Source organism: Pezoporus occidentalis, unplaced genomic scaffold, assembly GCF_034315485.1.
Source record: "Pezoporus occidentalis ecotype Australia unplaced genomic scaffold, CSIRO_AGI_Poc_V1 ctg217, whole genome shotgun sequence".
Classification (NCBI taxonomy): Eukaryota; Metazoa; Chordata; class Aves; order Psittaciformes; family Psittacidae; genus Pezoporus; species Pezoporus occidentalis.
Window position 1 is genome coordinate 194,325 of NW_026914040.1, and position 13,661 is coordinate 207,985.

The following is a 13,661-nucleotide window of genomic DNA, read 5'->3' on the forward strand; positions in this document are numbered from 1 at the left end:
GGGGCAGAGCCGGCAGCACCAGAGCTGATTTTGCTGTCCATCATCAACCCAAAATAAAGATGCCCCTTATCCAGTGGTGAAATAATTGCAGTCTGACAATGAACGATGAAGTGTTATTCATTAGGACCTTGTTTATGGTTCGTCTACGCGGCTTCCATGGCTACAGCACCAGGGCTGATGTTTGCTAGCATTTTAGATTACAGCCATGCATTTTGTTTTCACTCAGCACTGCCCTTTCCCCACGTGAAACATGAGCATGTAAAGCCTCGCAGCCAGGCTGTGAGGATGTTTTAGCATTAATTAGACGAAAACCAGAAGCAGGTAAGGATCTCTTGTGCTCATCTCTCCCCATTGCATATCTTGAAACTAAATTCAAAGCCTGACAGACAGCACTCTGCTTAATGTAAATTGAATTCAAAAGGTATTCTCCAGCCTTAAACACAACAGCACAGAGACATCCGGCACAGGCAATAGATGTTATCACTGAGCAGCAAAGCCCACTGGAAACACATCAAGCACTGTCTTATTTTAGTGAATTAAATAATTCAAGAGCTGGCAGAGCTGGGTTTCTACATTTCCTGTCCAAACGCATCACCCAGCAACAGTAGTGCTCCCGTTTGGGGCTTTTCCCCCTTAAGACTACAACTTACCTGCACTACTTTTGATAGAGATGCTGTTCCAACAGCCTCCGCTCCCCTCCTGGCTGCTCCCCCCCCGGAGCCACCACACTTTTGTCTCCCAACACCACTTGCTCAGGTGGCCACGGTGGCAATGGCTCTTGCTTTTTCAATGGCTCCAATATTAATCCATCCAGAGCATCTTTCTCCCTCACTTCCAATTGGTGAGCGGCGGATGGGTGGAGTGAGAGCACAACCCATTAGCTCCCAGACGGACACCTCCAACCCGGCTCTCCCAACCGGAGCAGCGATGCCGGCGAGCCGCTAACTTCACACTGGCAAAAGCACTGCTCTACCTGCCACCGCGGGCTGTGGCGTTTGGGTTTTCTCCTCCGGCCACCCAGGTCCCACTCCCTGTTGGAGCTATCCGCCTCTGGTAGCGAGGAGGAAGGATAGAGCGCTTAAAGTGCCCCTGCGCTTGGGAGCCGGAGGGTTTTGCTGGATGCTGTAGGGAGAAAGCCCGTGTTCCTCCTTAAGGAAGGAAAGAAGCTTTGTGGCAGCCAGGCTCAACTGAAGTGAGAGGATACTGTACCTTACAGACAGAAGTACAGGGAAAACGAGAGGATGGGAAGATGCAGGAAGAGGAGAAAGAGGAGGGGAAACAAAAACCTGCTGCTAAGAGGTAGATAGAACAGATCTCTTAAAGCTATAGCTGCTGTACTTTCCGAGTGCGGTGCCTGCCCAATTCCGGGGCTCTAGTGTTTTCTCCATGCTACTCAGCATGACAGCTCACTGGCAGCAGCAGTGCAAGGGTTAATGCATGCATTCAGTGAGGAGCCTGCCTAAGGGAATGAGAAGCAGGGCGGTAAGTCTGTGTTCTAACAGCAAGTCACAGAGAATAAGAACTGAAAAGACCTCACCTCATCGGAGACTTCTATCCAAGCCCGTCTGCCCAGTACCTGAAAAGCTTCGGAGGGAAGATGCCACATCCACTCCCCCCTCCTCCTCCAGCCTATTCTGCTGCTTCACTTTCCTTACAATTCAGGATTTTCATAACAATAAGCCAAGTCTCTCCCAGCTGGGTATTTAAAGCCCAGAGGAATGGTCTACCCTGGCCAAAAATAAAGGAAACAAAACCCCCTTAATTCCCCCCAAAGCAACATCAAGTCAGCCTTAGTAAAGGCAGAATCCTCAAAAAGAAACGAAACGGAAACAAGCAGCGAGTTATCCGCATGCTGGCAAGAAGGGGTCAGTTGAGTAAAGGTTTCATCCTATTTACCAGGAGGCAGCAAACGTTTCCCAGCACAAAGCACGGCTCGGGAAGCAGCATCGCTTGTAGCAGCGGGATTCAGTCAGAGCCACATCGCCCCGTTTTCAGTCCCTGCCTCAGACTTGTTTCCGCTGCATGAAACCACAGGCAATGCATGTTTTTAAACACCTCCTACACGTTTTCTCTGCTGAGACTGCTCATCCAGCCTCCTCCATATTCTTTTTGCATGCCACCTGACGAGCTTTGCCAGGTAAGCGCATCCTATTCAGGTTGTTAACAAGATGTAAAGGAGGTAGGCTGTGGCTCATGGAGAGTCTTAAAGCAGGAGAGACCCTTGGAGGTCTCCAGCCCACTCCTTGCTCAAGGCAGGATCGCCTTTAAAGCTAAATCAAGCTGCTCAGAACCTCATCAAGCCTTATACCTTCCCAAAGAAGTTTCACAAAGTCAACGCTCCCATCCTTGGCATCAGCGCTTACAGCCACGCTCAGCTCCTCAACCAGGAGGATTTACTAAGTCTCCCCATATAGACGCTTTGCAGTAAAGCAACATGTAAAATTCCAAGTGAAGCTGATGCTTGTAAGGTACTTCTCCTTTTAGCAAGATAAATCTGCTATAGAGAATCTTAATACCTTACCCCTATACCCACACTTGATACCTTCAACAACAGTTTAAAGGACAGAGTTGACAGCATCACAACCCTGAAGGCGAAACGAGCCTCCAGCAGGTATTTCAGGTTCCTAACCCCGGATTCATTTCAGCAAGAGAACAGGCTTATGTAACAAAAAGACTGGCTAAGATCAGCTTCTATTTTTATTTTTCCCATGCTGAGGTTGTTTATCACCTCTCCCTGGCCATCCTGCCTGGGCACGAGGGTGTAACAGGGACCGGAGCTGCCCCTTAGCGGAGATGACAGCAGCCAAGCACCATCAGGAGAGGTCCAAGAGGAGAGTGCATCAATACATCCATACCAATGCACCCATCAAGTCCTACCTGCGTTGCTTCCCTCCTTAACCACAGCATCCAGAGCCTCCCCTCAATCTCAGTGGGCTTCGCTGCCACCCCAACCCTTCCATCCCCATTAACGCACCGTCCACTGGCCTGGTCCATCTCTGCGTCACCAAACGTTGTGGCCATGGAGCCAAATCTTGGGAAGAGCCAGCACTTGCCCCAAACTGGCCGTAGGGCGAGCGGAGAAAGGTGAGCCGGGGGTAGCAAAAAGAAGCCGGCTCCATCAGGACGGAGAAGAGAGGAGAGCCAGGTATGAAGCAAACCGCGTCTCCCTTCACCTCCTTCAGCGGGTACTGTTGGGACATGCAGTCTCGCAGCCTTCTCCCCCCAAAAAGTTCCTTTTTTAGAGAGGAATTAGTGCAAAAAGAAGGAGAATAAAAGCCACTCGAGCAGCCCCGCTACTGCTGTCACAGCCCAGCAGAGCACACTGGAAAGGCTGCGTCTCCAGCCTGTATTTAAACGCCCCTCTCAGAAAGCAGAGATGCAGCACAGGAAGAGACAAATTCCAGCTCTGCGTCGGGCTGATAAGCCAGGTTTATAATATTCAAGAAGTATTGGCATTACTACAGTTCCTCCTCCTCCCCCCCAAGCGAATGTCTTGTGCAGGAGCTTCTTGTGCACAATAAGCAGAGGAAAAAAAAAAAGAAAAAAGGAAAGCTCAATCCCTAAAAAAATCAGCCTGTTCCGGTGGGAACAGCCAACACGGTGGAATAAAACAAACACACGCGTGTTAAACCCTGGGGACGCAATTAGGCTCGGAGCAGGGAAGAGGCGTTTAACTCCAGCAGGAGGAGATGGCAGCGGGCAAGAGGAAAGGGAGAATAAAGCTGATGCCTGACACTGAGCCCTGTGGGATGCTTCTTCCCCCCGCCTTCAGGGGTGAGCCCACATGGCGGCTCCTACCGCTGCAGGGTGCCAGCTCCAAAGGGGGGGGAAGGCCGCCTCATCCTCAGTGCAGATTGCCCCGTCCTCCTAACTTTCCACTTATTATGGTTTAGTGTGAGGAGTCCTTGCCCATGGCAGGGGGGTTGGAACTTGATGATCTTAAGGTCCTTTCCAACCCTAACTATTCTATGATTCTATTATCTGCCCCCATGCGTGAGCAATAAGTTGTTCCATCACCTTCACTGTTCAAAACCCACCCGCAGCACACTGGCACAAAGGTTGCCCAGCTCCAAGCACTGGCCAGCTGAGATCTTCAAATCTAACTTTTCCCACCCTGCTAAAGCCCACATTATCACTAGTCTTCATCCATCCCACTGTGGTATGGCTGCAAAGATGCCCCCAGGGCACCCACAGCCCCACAAGCACTTCTGCTGCCATTTGCATCAGCTCCTTCAAGCATGGGGAACCAAAAAGCATGGCATAGGGAGGAAAGGTTCCTGCCCAACACAAGTATAAAGTCAGTATTACCCACTCCAGTGGCTTGTATCAGGTTGTCATGCTTTGCTCCCCATCTTCATGCAGTTTTTCAGCAAGGCATCCATGAGGATTGAAACTGGACTCTATTCTGTGTCCTACCCAAATCACAGCTCCCACTGGTTCATCACAGCTTGCAGACCCTTCCTGTTAGAATCCCAGAGTGGTTTGGGTTGGAAGGGCCCTTAAAGCTCATCCAATTCCAACCCCTTGCCACAGGCAGGGACACCTTCCACTAGAGCAAGTTGCTCCAAGCCCTGTCCAACCTGGCCTTGAACGCTGCTAAGGATAAGGCAGCAACAGAGTTAGATTCTTCAGCCACAGAGTTAGATTGAAGCCCTTTGTACTGCCTGGGTTTTTAATTGCAAGTCAGAAACAGGGATGAATTTAGAAACAGGGAATAGAAAAGCCACAGAGTTACAAGTGATAGCTAAAAGTGCTTTGATATCAAAGCCAGCAATGACAGATGCAGAAGCCCACGGTGCTCTGCTCCGGGCCAGCATGTCACCATGCTCTGCAGACAGGCTTTACGAAGAGCTTATCCTAAATCATATTTGGTAAGTTATATTGCCATAATAAAAATAAGGAGAAAAAGATGCTCTTTCACCAGATCCCAGCACAAACTCCCATAGGAGCTGCCTTGCAGATTTCCTGCCCACAAAACACTGCTTAGACCCAAATGAGGACGAACTTGAAGGAACTACCTCACCATTCCCAGCTGTTAACCTTTCTGTACTGCATCCCTCACAGCAGGCTCCCTACCAGCAGGGACAGCACCATGCTGTGCCCCAGCTGCTGCTAACAGCAAAGGTAGCTTGGATTTAACGTATGCTGGGTATCTGCTGGTGTGCTTGGCAGCTATTTGCATATTTAGAGGGGAGATGACAGTTTCATGATGATGAGTCATTAAAATGTCCCAGAGTTGTTTACTCACAGAGAAATCCTACATAAGGAAACAGGACCTTTCTGGAAGCTGTTTTGCATTAGGGAGATGCAGCTCAGTGGGTTTGCGTTAGGAAGAGGTAAGTCAAGGGCCACCCAAACTACAGCAAGAGAAAGCTTGGGTGAGATGGTTTAGGGTGAGGTGTCCCTGCCCACGGCAGGGCGGTTGGAACTGGATGATCTTAAGGTCCTTTCCAAACCAAACTGTTCTATGGTTCTATAATAAGCACTGGGGCTTCACAGAGAAGCCTAAATCACAGCACAGTATTATAATTACTCACTAAGAAAAACTTTCCCAAAGGTAATGTGATTTAGCACCTGTGTTTAGGCATAAAGTACACACACAGAGCATCACCTCAGCTCTGCAAGGACAAGGCTTGAGGTTTGGGTCTCATAGAGGCAAATAAAACAGCACCAGGTTAAGTCTGATAAAACTCTGGACTAAAACCCAACTTCACAGCTCACCTCAAGCTCCATTCTGGAAGAAATGGCCAACTTTTCACAGGCACTTCTAAGCCAATAAAGAAAGCTCCCATTTCAGATCCTTTTCCTTTCAAAACCAAGTCATCTTTGTTCTGACATCCACTCAACATAAAAGTGAACCTTGCTTTAACAGCTGTTTACACCCTCAGATGATTTACTACAGCTTCACTGGAAGTCAAGGCACTGCGAGTTTACATACAGCTATCTTATGCCACCAAGGGAGTGAAACAAGGGCTCCATTTAAAAGCCCAGCACATCTCTAGCACTCCTTTAAACAAGCTGAAGTGTTCAAATCGGCAAGGAACAGCACAAGAGCTGGAGAGGAACTTCCTCTGTGGTACTTAATTCTTACAGAGCAGCAACTGTATAAAAGCCACTGGTATTTCGGAAGTTAAGGGCTCTGGCTGGTATGGATTAGCCAACACATCTCTAGAGCAGGGAAACGGTGATGCATGGTTCATAGGGTGGTAGGAGCCAGAGTGGTTTGGGTTGGAAGGGACCTTAAAGCTCCTCCAGCTCCAACCCCTGCCACTGGCAGGGACCCCTTCCACTAGAGCAGCTTGCTCCAAGCCCCTGTGTCCAGCCTGGCCTTGAGCACTGCCAGGGATGGGGCAGCCACAGCTTCTCTGGGTGACTGCAGACAGGACTGAAGCTTTGCATCGAAGTTTTCTCCCAGCCTCCACATCACCAGCCACAAAAACCAACAACGGCAACTCTGGTAAGAAGGGTGAATCACCGCTGGATTTATCCAGTCCTGCGTCAAGCAGTTTACCCCATACTTCAGCTATAGCATTTGAGGGGGAATAACTCTGCAGGGGAGGGACAAGGATGGGTTCACACCTAGAGAAAACCCACATGAGAAGTCCTGCAAACATGACAAGGTGCAGTAATCTGGGAACAAAGTTGTATATTCCCAGATTGTTCCCATGTGCATTGCTGCTGCACAGCCTCCACTGTCTGGTTTAAGAGGGAGACGGACAGATGTGGCCATGACAAGACCACGTTGGACAGGGCTTGGAGCAAACCAGGTCTAGTGAAAGGTGTCCCTGGGGGCTGGAACTGGATGAGCTTTAAGGTCCCTTCCAGCCCAAACCAGTCTGGGATTCTATGACAAAGCCGCACAAAAGAAATCTTTAAGGAAGAGCATCAGATCCAAAGCAGAACTTTCCCATTAAACTGGAAGGGGGGGAAAGCCCGAAGGGCAGAATCCTCCCGGAGAAAAGATCCTCAAGACAATTCAGAGGAGCAGCCTCCCTCTCGCTGCTCGGCGGGCAGCAAAGCTGTTGTGCCACCTACAGTTGCTTTTACTCCAGAGCAAACCCCGGCTTATCCTGCGCAAACCCAAGTCCCTGTCACTTCGCTTCGTGTCAAACCCGTGCTCACGCAGCCATGCTGATTAAGGAAGTGCTTCCTTTGCTAAGGCGAGGGGGAAGCACTCAGAAAACCGCTTGCAAAGTTCAATGTAATTCACAACGTGCGTTTTAACCCACCCTCTTCCCTCCTTCCAACGAAAAGGAAGGATCACTGAGCCTTTTGCCAATGCACCCGACTCCCCAAAGCCCTTTACGTTAGTTCAGCTTGAGCCACGGTGTCACCTTTTTAGTTCTTCCCCCTTTTTATTGCAGCCTTTACAACATGAAGTCAGGCAACCGCATCCGCAAGTGCCGGCGCGGAGCTGAGCCCCTCACAGTGTCCTCCTCCCATCGTTAGGTATAATAAGTATATAAAAACACACCCAGAACAAACAACTCTTAAGTTGCCATCGCTCCTTCACTCTTTGGCGGTACTTTTGTGCTGTATGTGGGCTGACACATCCCGCTACAGCCCAGATTCAGAGGTGTCCCCCCATCCCTGCCACCAGCAACAGGCTCCTCAGCCAAAAAGCCTTGAAGCAGAGATGCAAACCGAACAGTTCCCACATGTCCCCCTCCCTTCCAAGAAGGGAAAGCAGGCTACATCCTCCCCATCGCATCCTATCCCTCCGCTGCGGCATAAGGCAAAACTGGAGTGAAATAAGGGGGTGGGAAGGGAAAACCCCGCAGGCTACCGGACAAAACTCATCACACTTGTGCCCCCATGCCCGCGGAGGGGGGACGGGGGCAGCTCTGCCTCTCACCGCATGGCTGGAGGTGGAACAGCCGTCTCACTGCCATGGCTGCCTCGGTTCCTCCGCTCATCCCGTTCTCATCATCATCCTCACGACGCTTTTCGGGCTTTCTTGTGGTTTCAGATGGGGGTGTGGGGGGGTCAGTTATTTATTTCCCCGCCAAACCTCATAAAGGCAAATTAAAGGGAGGCAGCACAGCCCCCCAAATTAATTAATGAATTAAATGAGCTACCCGTGGAGTGGGAGGGGACGGAGCAGGGTCACACCCCCGACCGGGTCCTAGCGCCCGCCCCGCCGCCGGAGCGCATCGCGCCGCGTCCGGCTCCTGGTGCGCTCCGAAGGAGACGATGTGAAGGCAGTTCTCCCCTCGCGCACCTCCCCTATTGAGACTGCTCACTTCAATTAAAAGGAACAAATCAGTTTTCACTTCTCGAGAGATGCTTTGGGAGACATTGCAACAGGTTGCCCGCGGAAGATGTGCATGTCCCATCCCTGGCAGTGTTCAAGGCCAGGTTGGACACAGGGGCTTGGAGCAAGCTGCTCTAGTGGAAGGGGTCCCTGCCTGTGGCAGCAGTTGGAACTGGATGAGCTTTAGGGTCCCTTCCAACCCAAGCTATTCTATGATATCAGGAGCTTTGTCAGGTGAGATGCTGCTAATGGCTTCGGAGCTGGGGAAAAGCACTGAGCTGACAGATCTTGCTTCTCCCATGAAGTGTGCTGATGCACACCACAGGGTCCCATCATTCAGACAAGCTTCTCTCTGCCCCTTTAGAACTGGCACAGGCACATTGGAGCCCCAAAGGGTCAACTGGGATTAAAAATCACCCCCTGGGGCTCAGCACAGGGATGCAACTCAAGTTCCTTTACAACACCAAGCAACACCACCACCACCACATTTAAAAGTGGGCACAGAATGATGCTCTCAATCTGCAGCCTTGGCTCAAAGAATAAAACAAGCACATTTCTTAGGGTCTTGCACTCCACTGCTCTTTTTGTGTGTTTTCCCCAACTGCTGCCTGGTTTGCTCACAACCCAGGCAAGACTTGGTGAGGGGTTTTTTGCCTCCCTGCTCAAATCACTCTCCCCAGGAGGTAGATGCCAACACCAGCAGCACTGGACATAGAGCAATGGGGGAAGTGGTGAATGAAGCTTAACACTGAAATAAAAGCAAGGCAGCAATTAGAGAGCAGCAAGAGGACATATGCATAGCCTCTGGTCTATACACGGTATCATATTAGGATCAATAGCTCTACTACCATGGAGACTGGACTTGGACCATCTTGTTTCTCCATCTTGCCTTCCTCCAGAAGGGTTTGAGCTGATCCAGCTCCAAGAAGCCATTTGGAAGTTAAGGGTGAAGGAGATTTAAAGAAATCTTAAGAATATCTTGACATGTGATTTGCTGCAGATCTTTGTCTCATATCTGTGTATCTGCATATCCATAGCAAACCATCCCCATCCTCTAAATCAGCAAACCACATCCAGAAACATGCACCTAGAAAACCATCTGACATCACTGCAGGTAGAGGTGGGAACCCCCCTTCAAGCTTTGGAGGCTTAAGCTACTGTATAGACACAAAAGAGCATCTATGCTTATTTAGCACCTAGATTCATTTCAAGGGCTTATTTCCCAGTTTCAAATGTGATGTTCCACCTTTGAGCTCACAAGGGAAACCCATTCCCACCCCAAAATTATAGGAAGAAGAGCGAGAAGATCTGGTTCAAATTCAATTATGGTGGTCTAGAAAATGCATGCGGTGCAGAAGTTCATGCTTGGTTTAGTGGTTTAGACTGCATACGTTGAAGACAACACACTGTCAAGTACACACTTAACACCTTGCCAGCTCCTCCTGGAAGAAGACAACCAGGAAGGAGACAGCTATGGGAATACATGCGAGAGCATGCAAGGATGGCTTTGCAGGGCTGCATTTCACCCAGGTCTCCTGCAGGATGTTGCAGGATTCCTTCAAGCTCTTCATCCTATGGGCACACAGCCAACGGTAGGAAATGGGACCTGTAGTAATTCCCTTTTATATGTCAAACCAAACCATATTTCTCTATGAAGATGAAGAATCAGTAGGTGCCCCTTGCTAGTAATATTACCCCCATGCCAGTATAGCTTTCTGCAAGGTATCAGCTTATCTGCTATGGTGCCAGGCACCAGAGATACCTTCTGTCTGGTACTCACTGGTCTACCCCTGTGTCTCCAGACCTGCTCTTTACAAGCAGTCTCCACTGGCCCAGATAAGCAGAACTACCCGGAGGGAGCTGGGTCCAGGAAGCAGGAATTACACCCTATCCCAAGCCCTTCAGCTTCTGAAGAGCCTCACTGAGTATTCTCCTCCAGTCAGTTACTAACTTGATGCACCTCCCTTCAAGGCAGATGTTCATTATCCTCTCCTAGCAACTTGTTCCTTATAGACTGTCTCATTGGCATTAGGCAGCTCTTTGTACCAAGGTTGGTTTGTGGCTAGGAACCAGTAGGAAGTGGATTTGTGCTTGTGTTCACAACCAGATCATACAGGACCTGATGGCCTGGTCCAGCAGGACCAGCCATGTATCTGAGCAGAAGGCACTCGAGGTTTCCCCCAAGCCAGGGACAAACCCCAGGTATTTTTGCTTTCTAATAGGAGGCTTTTGCCAAGACTGATGTTCCTAGTGGGCTAGCATTGGAGACTGCAAGAGTCTGGAGCAAAGAAACACTAGGTGGACCCAAGCATTGCAGAGAAACCCTTATCGAACCCTCATGCATGAAGCAGCACTGGGATCCCCATGCCTATGACACAGCCAAAACTAAACAATAGCAAAGGGATCATGGGATCAAAAGTCACCGTACCTGCAGTCAGAGATGGTTCATTCCGTTTTAAATATGCCCTGAACTCCTTAAATCATAGAATCGTTAGGGTTGGAAAGGACCTTAACATCATCCAGTTCCAACCCCCTGCCATGGGCAGGGACACCTCACACTAAACCATGGCACCCAATTCTTCATCCAACCTGGCCTTGAACACCACCAGGGATGGAGCATTCACAGCTTCCCTGGGCAACCCATTCCAGTGCCTCACCACCCTTACAGTAAAGAACTTCTGCCTTAGATCCAATCTAAACTTCCCCTGTTTCAGTTTGAACCCGTTACCCCTTGGTCCTGTCACTACAGTCCCTAATGGATAGTCCAACCCCAGCATCCCTATAGCCCCTCTAGCATCCCTATAGCCCCCCTATAAATCCCTTCCCTACCTCCTGCTGCTTTGACTGCACCTGAGGTGAATCCTCTGCTTGCTCCCCAAGTGAAGCCCCTGTTTTGTGCCACCAGCTCTGCCTGCAGGACAGTGCAATAAATGCTGCAGCACAGCAGAGGGAGCAGTGCCCTGCTGGGAACCCCCCTCTTGAGGGGGAAACGACCAGGTAACAGCATCCCTTTGAGTCCTTACCATTTGGAAGGGGTTTAAGTGTTTATCACAGCACTATTTGCTGGAGCTGAATCCCACAGGTCTCAACCGCAGCATTAAGGGTCCCACTTCAGGACGTGCATTTCCAGTTGCTCTGCAGAGACCCAGGCTATTTTGTGGCACCAGATTTGCTTCTTGAGACAAGAAAATTCAATACTAGAGGCTAAGGCTGCTATAATGACCTCGTGATTCAAGCAGTTGCAGCCTGCAAACGAAGGCACTGGGGTGAGCGTAGCAACTATTGCCTTACTCTTTGGTGCCTGTCCTTTAGCTCACAAAGGCACAAATCAATATCAGACAGAACAGTGTTGCTCCATCCAGATGCAAGGGAGCACATCTCAGGATAACATAAAAGAGTCACATCTTTTAGGGTTGCCCCATGCCTGAGAAACTCATCCAAATAGGAGAAAGGAGCACAGGAACAGTCACACAACAACTCCAAGGAAAGGCATAACAGTCTCTTTAGCATGAGGAAGGAAATCAGGGGAGTTTAAGAAAGAGCAGCACAAGGAGCTGACCCATAAGTCTAACGCTTTAAGGCAAAGACACAGCACTCTGCTTCTCCTTGCTCATGTTCACAACTAAGTTGAACAGCCAGCCACGTCTGGCAAAAGAAGTTAGTTATACTTAAGAGGCACATTATATGCATTTACAAATGTATTTGTACGTACAAATACTCATTCCTTTGTCTCCCCTCCTGTAGTTTCTTCTCATACACCTTCCCACAGCCCCTCAAATCACTGCTGGCTCTCATCATCAGATGCTCAGAGCTACGCAGAGCCAGCAGGGACCAGAGCTGGTGCTCCAACCCCGAGCTGCTGGGAAGGTCAGGCTCCTTTAGATGCAGATTGCACCCAGATGGTGATTTCCTCCTGGCACTGGTAGGAGCTGGGAAGGCAGCCAGTCCCTCCAGTGTGCGCTGCCAGAGCTAGAGGCAGAAACTCCCTGGCAAGAGTTATGCCAGCATGCAGGTTTTATTAGGCCAGGACTGCACAAGCCAACTCTCCTTGCCATCAGCTAGAAAAGGGAGATGTGAACAGGACTGAGCGCTCAAACACTGTAATTGTGTTTGCTGCACAGTCCTTACCCAAAAGGCCAGCCCCCGGCCCCTAAAGGCCAGCCCCTGTCCCCTAAAACGCGAGCCCCCGTCCCCATGCCCCCCAAACAGGATTCATTCTTCTTGGGAAAAAGATGCTATCACCTCCAGGAGGTATTTAAGGTCTCTTTCAAACACATAAAGGGAGCAGCTCTCACACATCCATTGTCTTCATGGGAAGGAGCTGAATGCCACAGGAGGGAACTGCTTGGAGAGGATCTGACTGCAAAGCCCCTGCTCCAGCTCTCCTAAGGGACAAGGATGTGGGGAAGGGATAGCAGGAGGAATAAGTCTTTGCATCTTTGGAGGAGCTTCCAGGTGTGTCTCACATCGACAGGAGCAGCAGGAATATGGGTTCCCTAACAAAAGCTAGGCATCCCAGCTGGAAGGTCTGCAATACTAAGTTGTGGTTCATGTTATAGACACTAACACAGCCTGGGCTTCTGTCTCCTGATTGATTAGCAGGGACTGAATGAGCTCTGTTCTCCTTATCTGGTGCCCTAAGGGCCAAAACATTAACTAGAGACTACTTGGGTCATCCCTGGAAGTTGCATAGACCACACAGTGAGAAAACCACACTTAGCATGTGTGCAGGAACCAGGGATGCTCAAGCCTTCCCCTCAGTAGGGATATACAGAGATGGTCCTCATCCAGCCACCTATTTTCACAAGCCATGGTTGAGATCAGGCAGCCTGAGACCAAGCAAACTCACACCTTACTAGCAAGATAAGGGCACAACACTAAGACAAGACTCCATCAGACCTAGGTCCACACTAGCTGGGTTTAACTTGGACACAAAGGGAGCAAGAGAGACATTCAGAGGTCTGATAAAGAGCTATTTCCCTATGGAAGAGCCAACACAAAAGCTTATCTAAATCTAAGCCAGACCTCCGAGTTCTACACCACCACCATCAAGTCTTTCCACCTCTTATAGGAGAGACTGATCACACCTAAATAGGGTAGGAAAGCTGAAGGAAGCTAACGGGGATGATGCAGAAAGAACAGCACAAGATAGAAACAATAGAACATGGACTTCATTGATCTTACAGCTTCGGTCTGTCCTTGGGCCCCTGAGCACGTTCCCCCCAAGGGCAAGATTTGAACCAGAGACTGGAGGAACATTGGTCATGGTTATTTTGGTCTAAAAGAAAGGGTTATTCTAAGGAAACGTGGGATTGAAATCTGTCTTCCAACCAGCAGCTTAGGCTCCAGCCTGCCGCTTCAACACTTGAGCATCAGTTTACCTTTCTATTGCAATTAAACAGAGGAT

General features: G+C 49.6%; 1 protein-coding gene across 8 annotated transcripts in view; it reads right to left on the reverse strand.

Annotated features, from left to right (window-relative positions):
* The window catches only part of SLC4A11 (solute carrier family 4 member 11), a 144,474-nt gene that overhangs the window by 90,337 nt on the left and 40,476 nt on the right, over positions 1–13,661 (reverse strand). Inside the window, exon 1 of one of the 8 annotated variants that reach the window (XM_062619973.1) lies at positions 7,856–8,008. The exons of 3 other annotated variants lie outside the window; for them this stretch is intronic. In XM_062619973.1, coding sequence (XP_062475957.1) covers positions 7,856–7,916 — 61 coding nt within the window. In that variant the 5' untranslated portion in view covers positions 7,917–8,008. Of the gene's footprint in view, positions 1–650; positions 935–2,974; positions 3,422–7,855; positions 8,009–13,661 lie in introns of those variants that run through there. 4 more of the 8 variants (XM_062619968.1, XM_062619967.1, XM_062619969.1 and 1 more) reach the window with 4 other exon arrangements.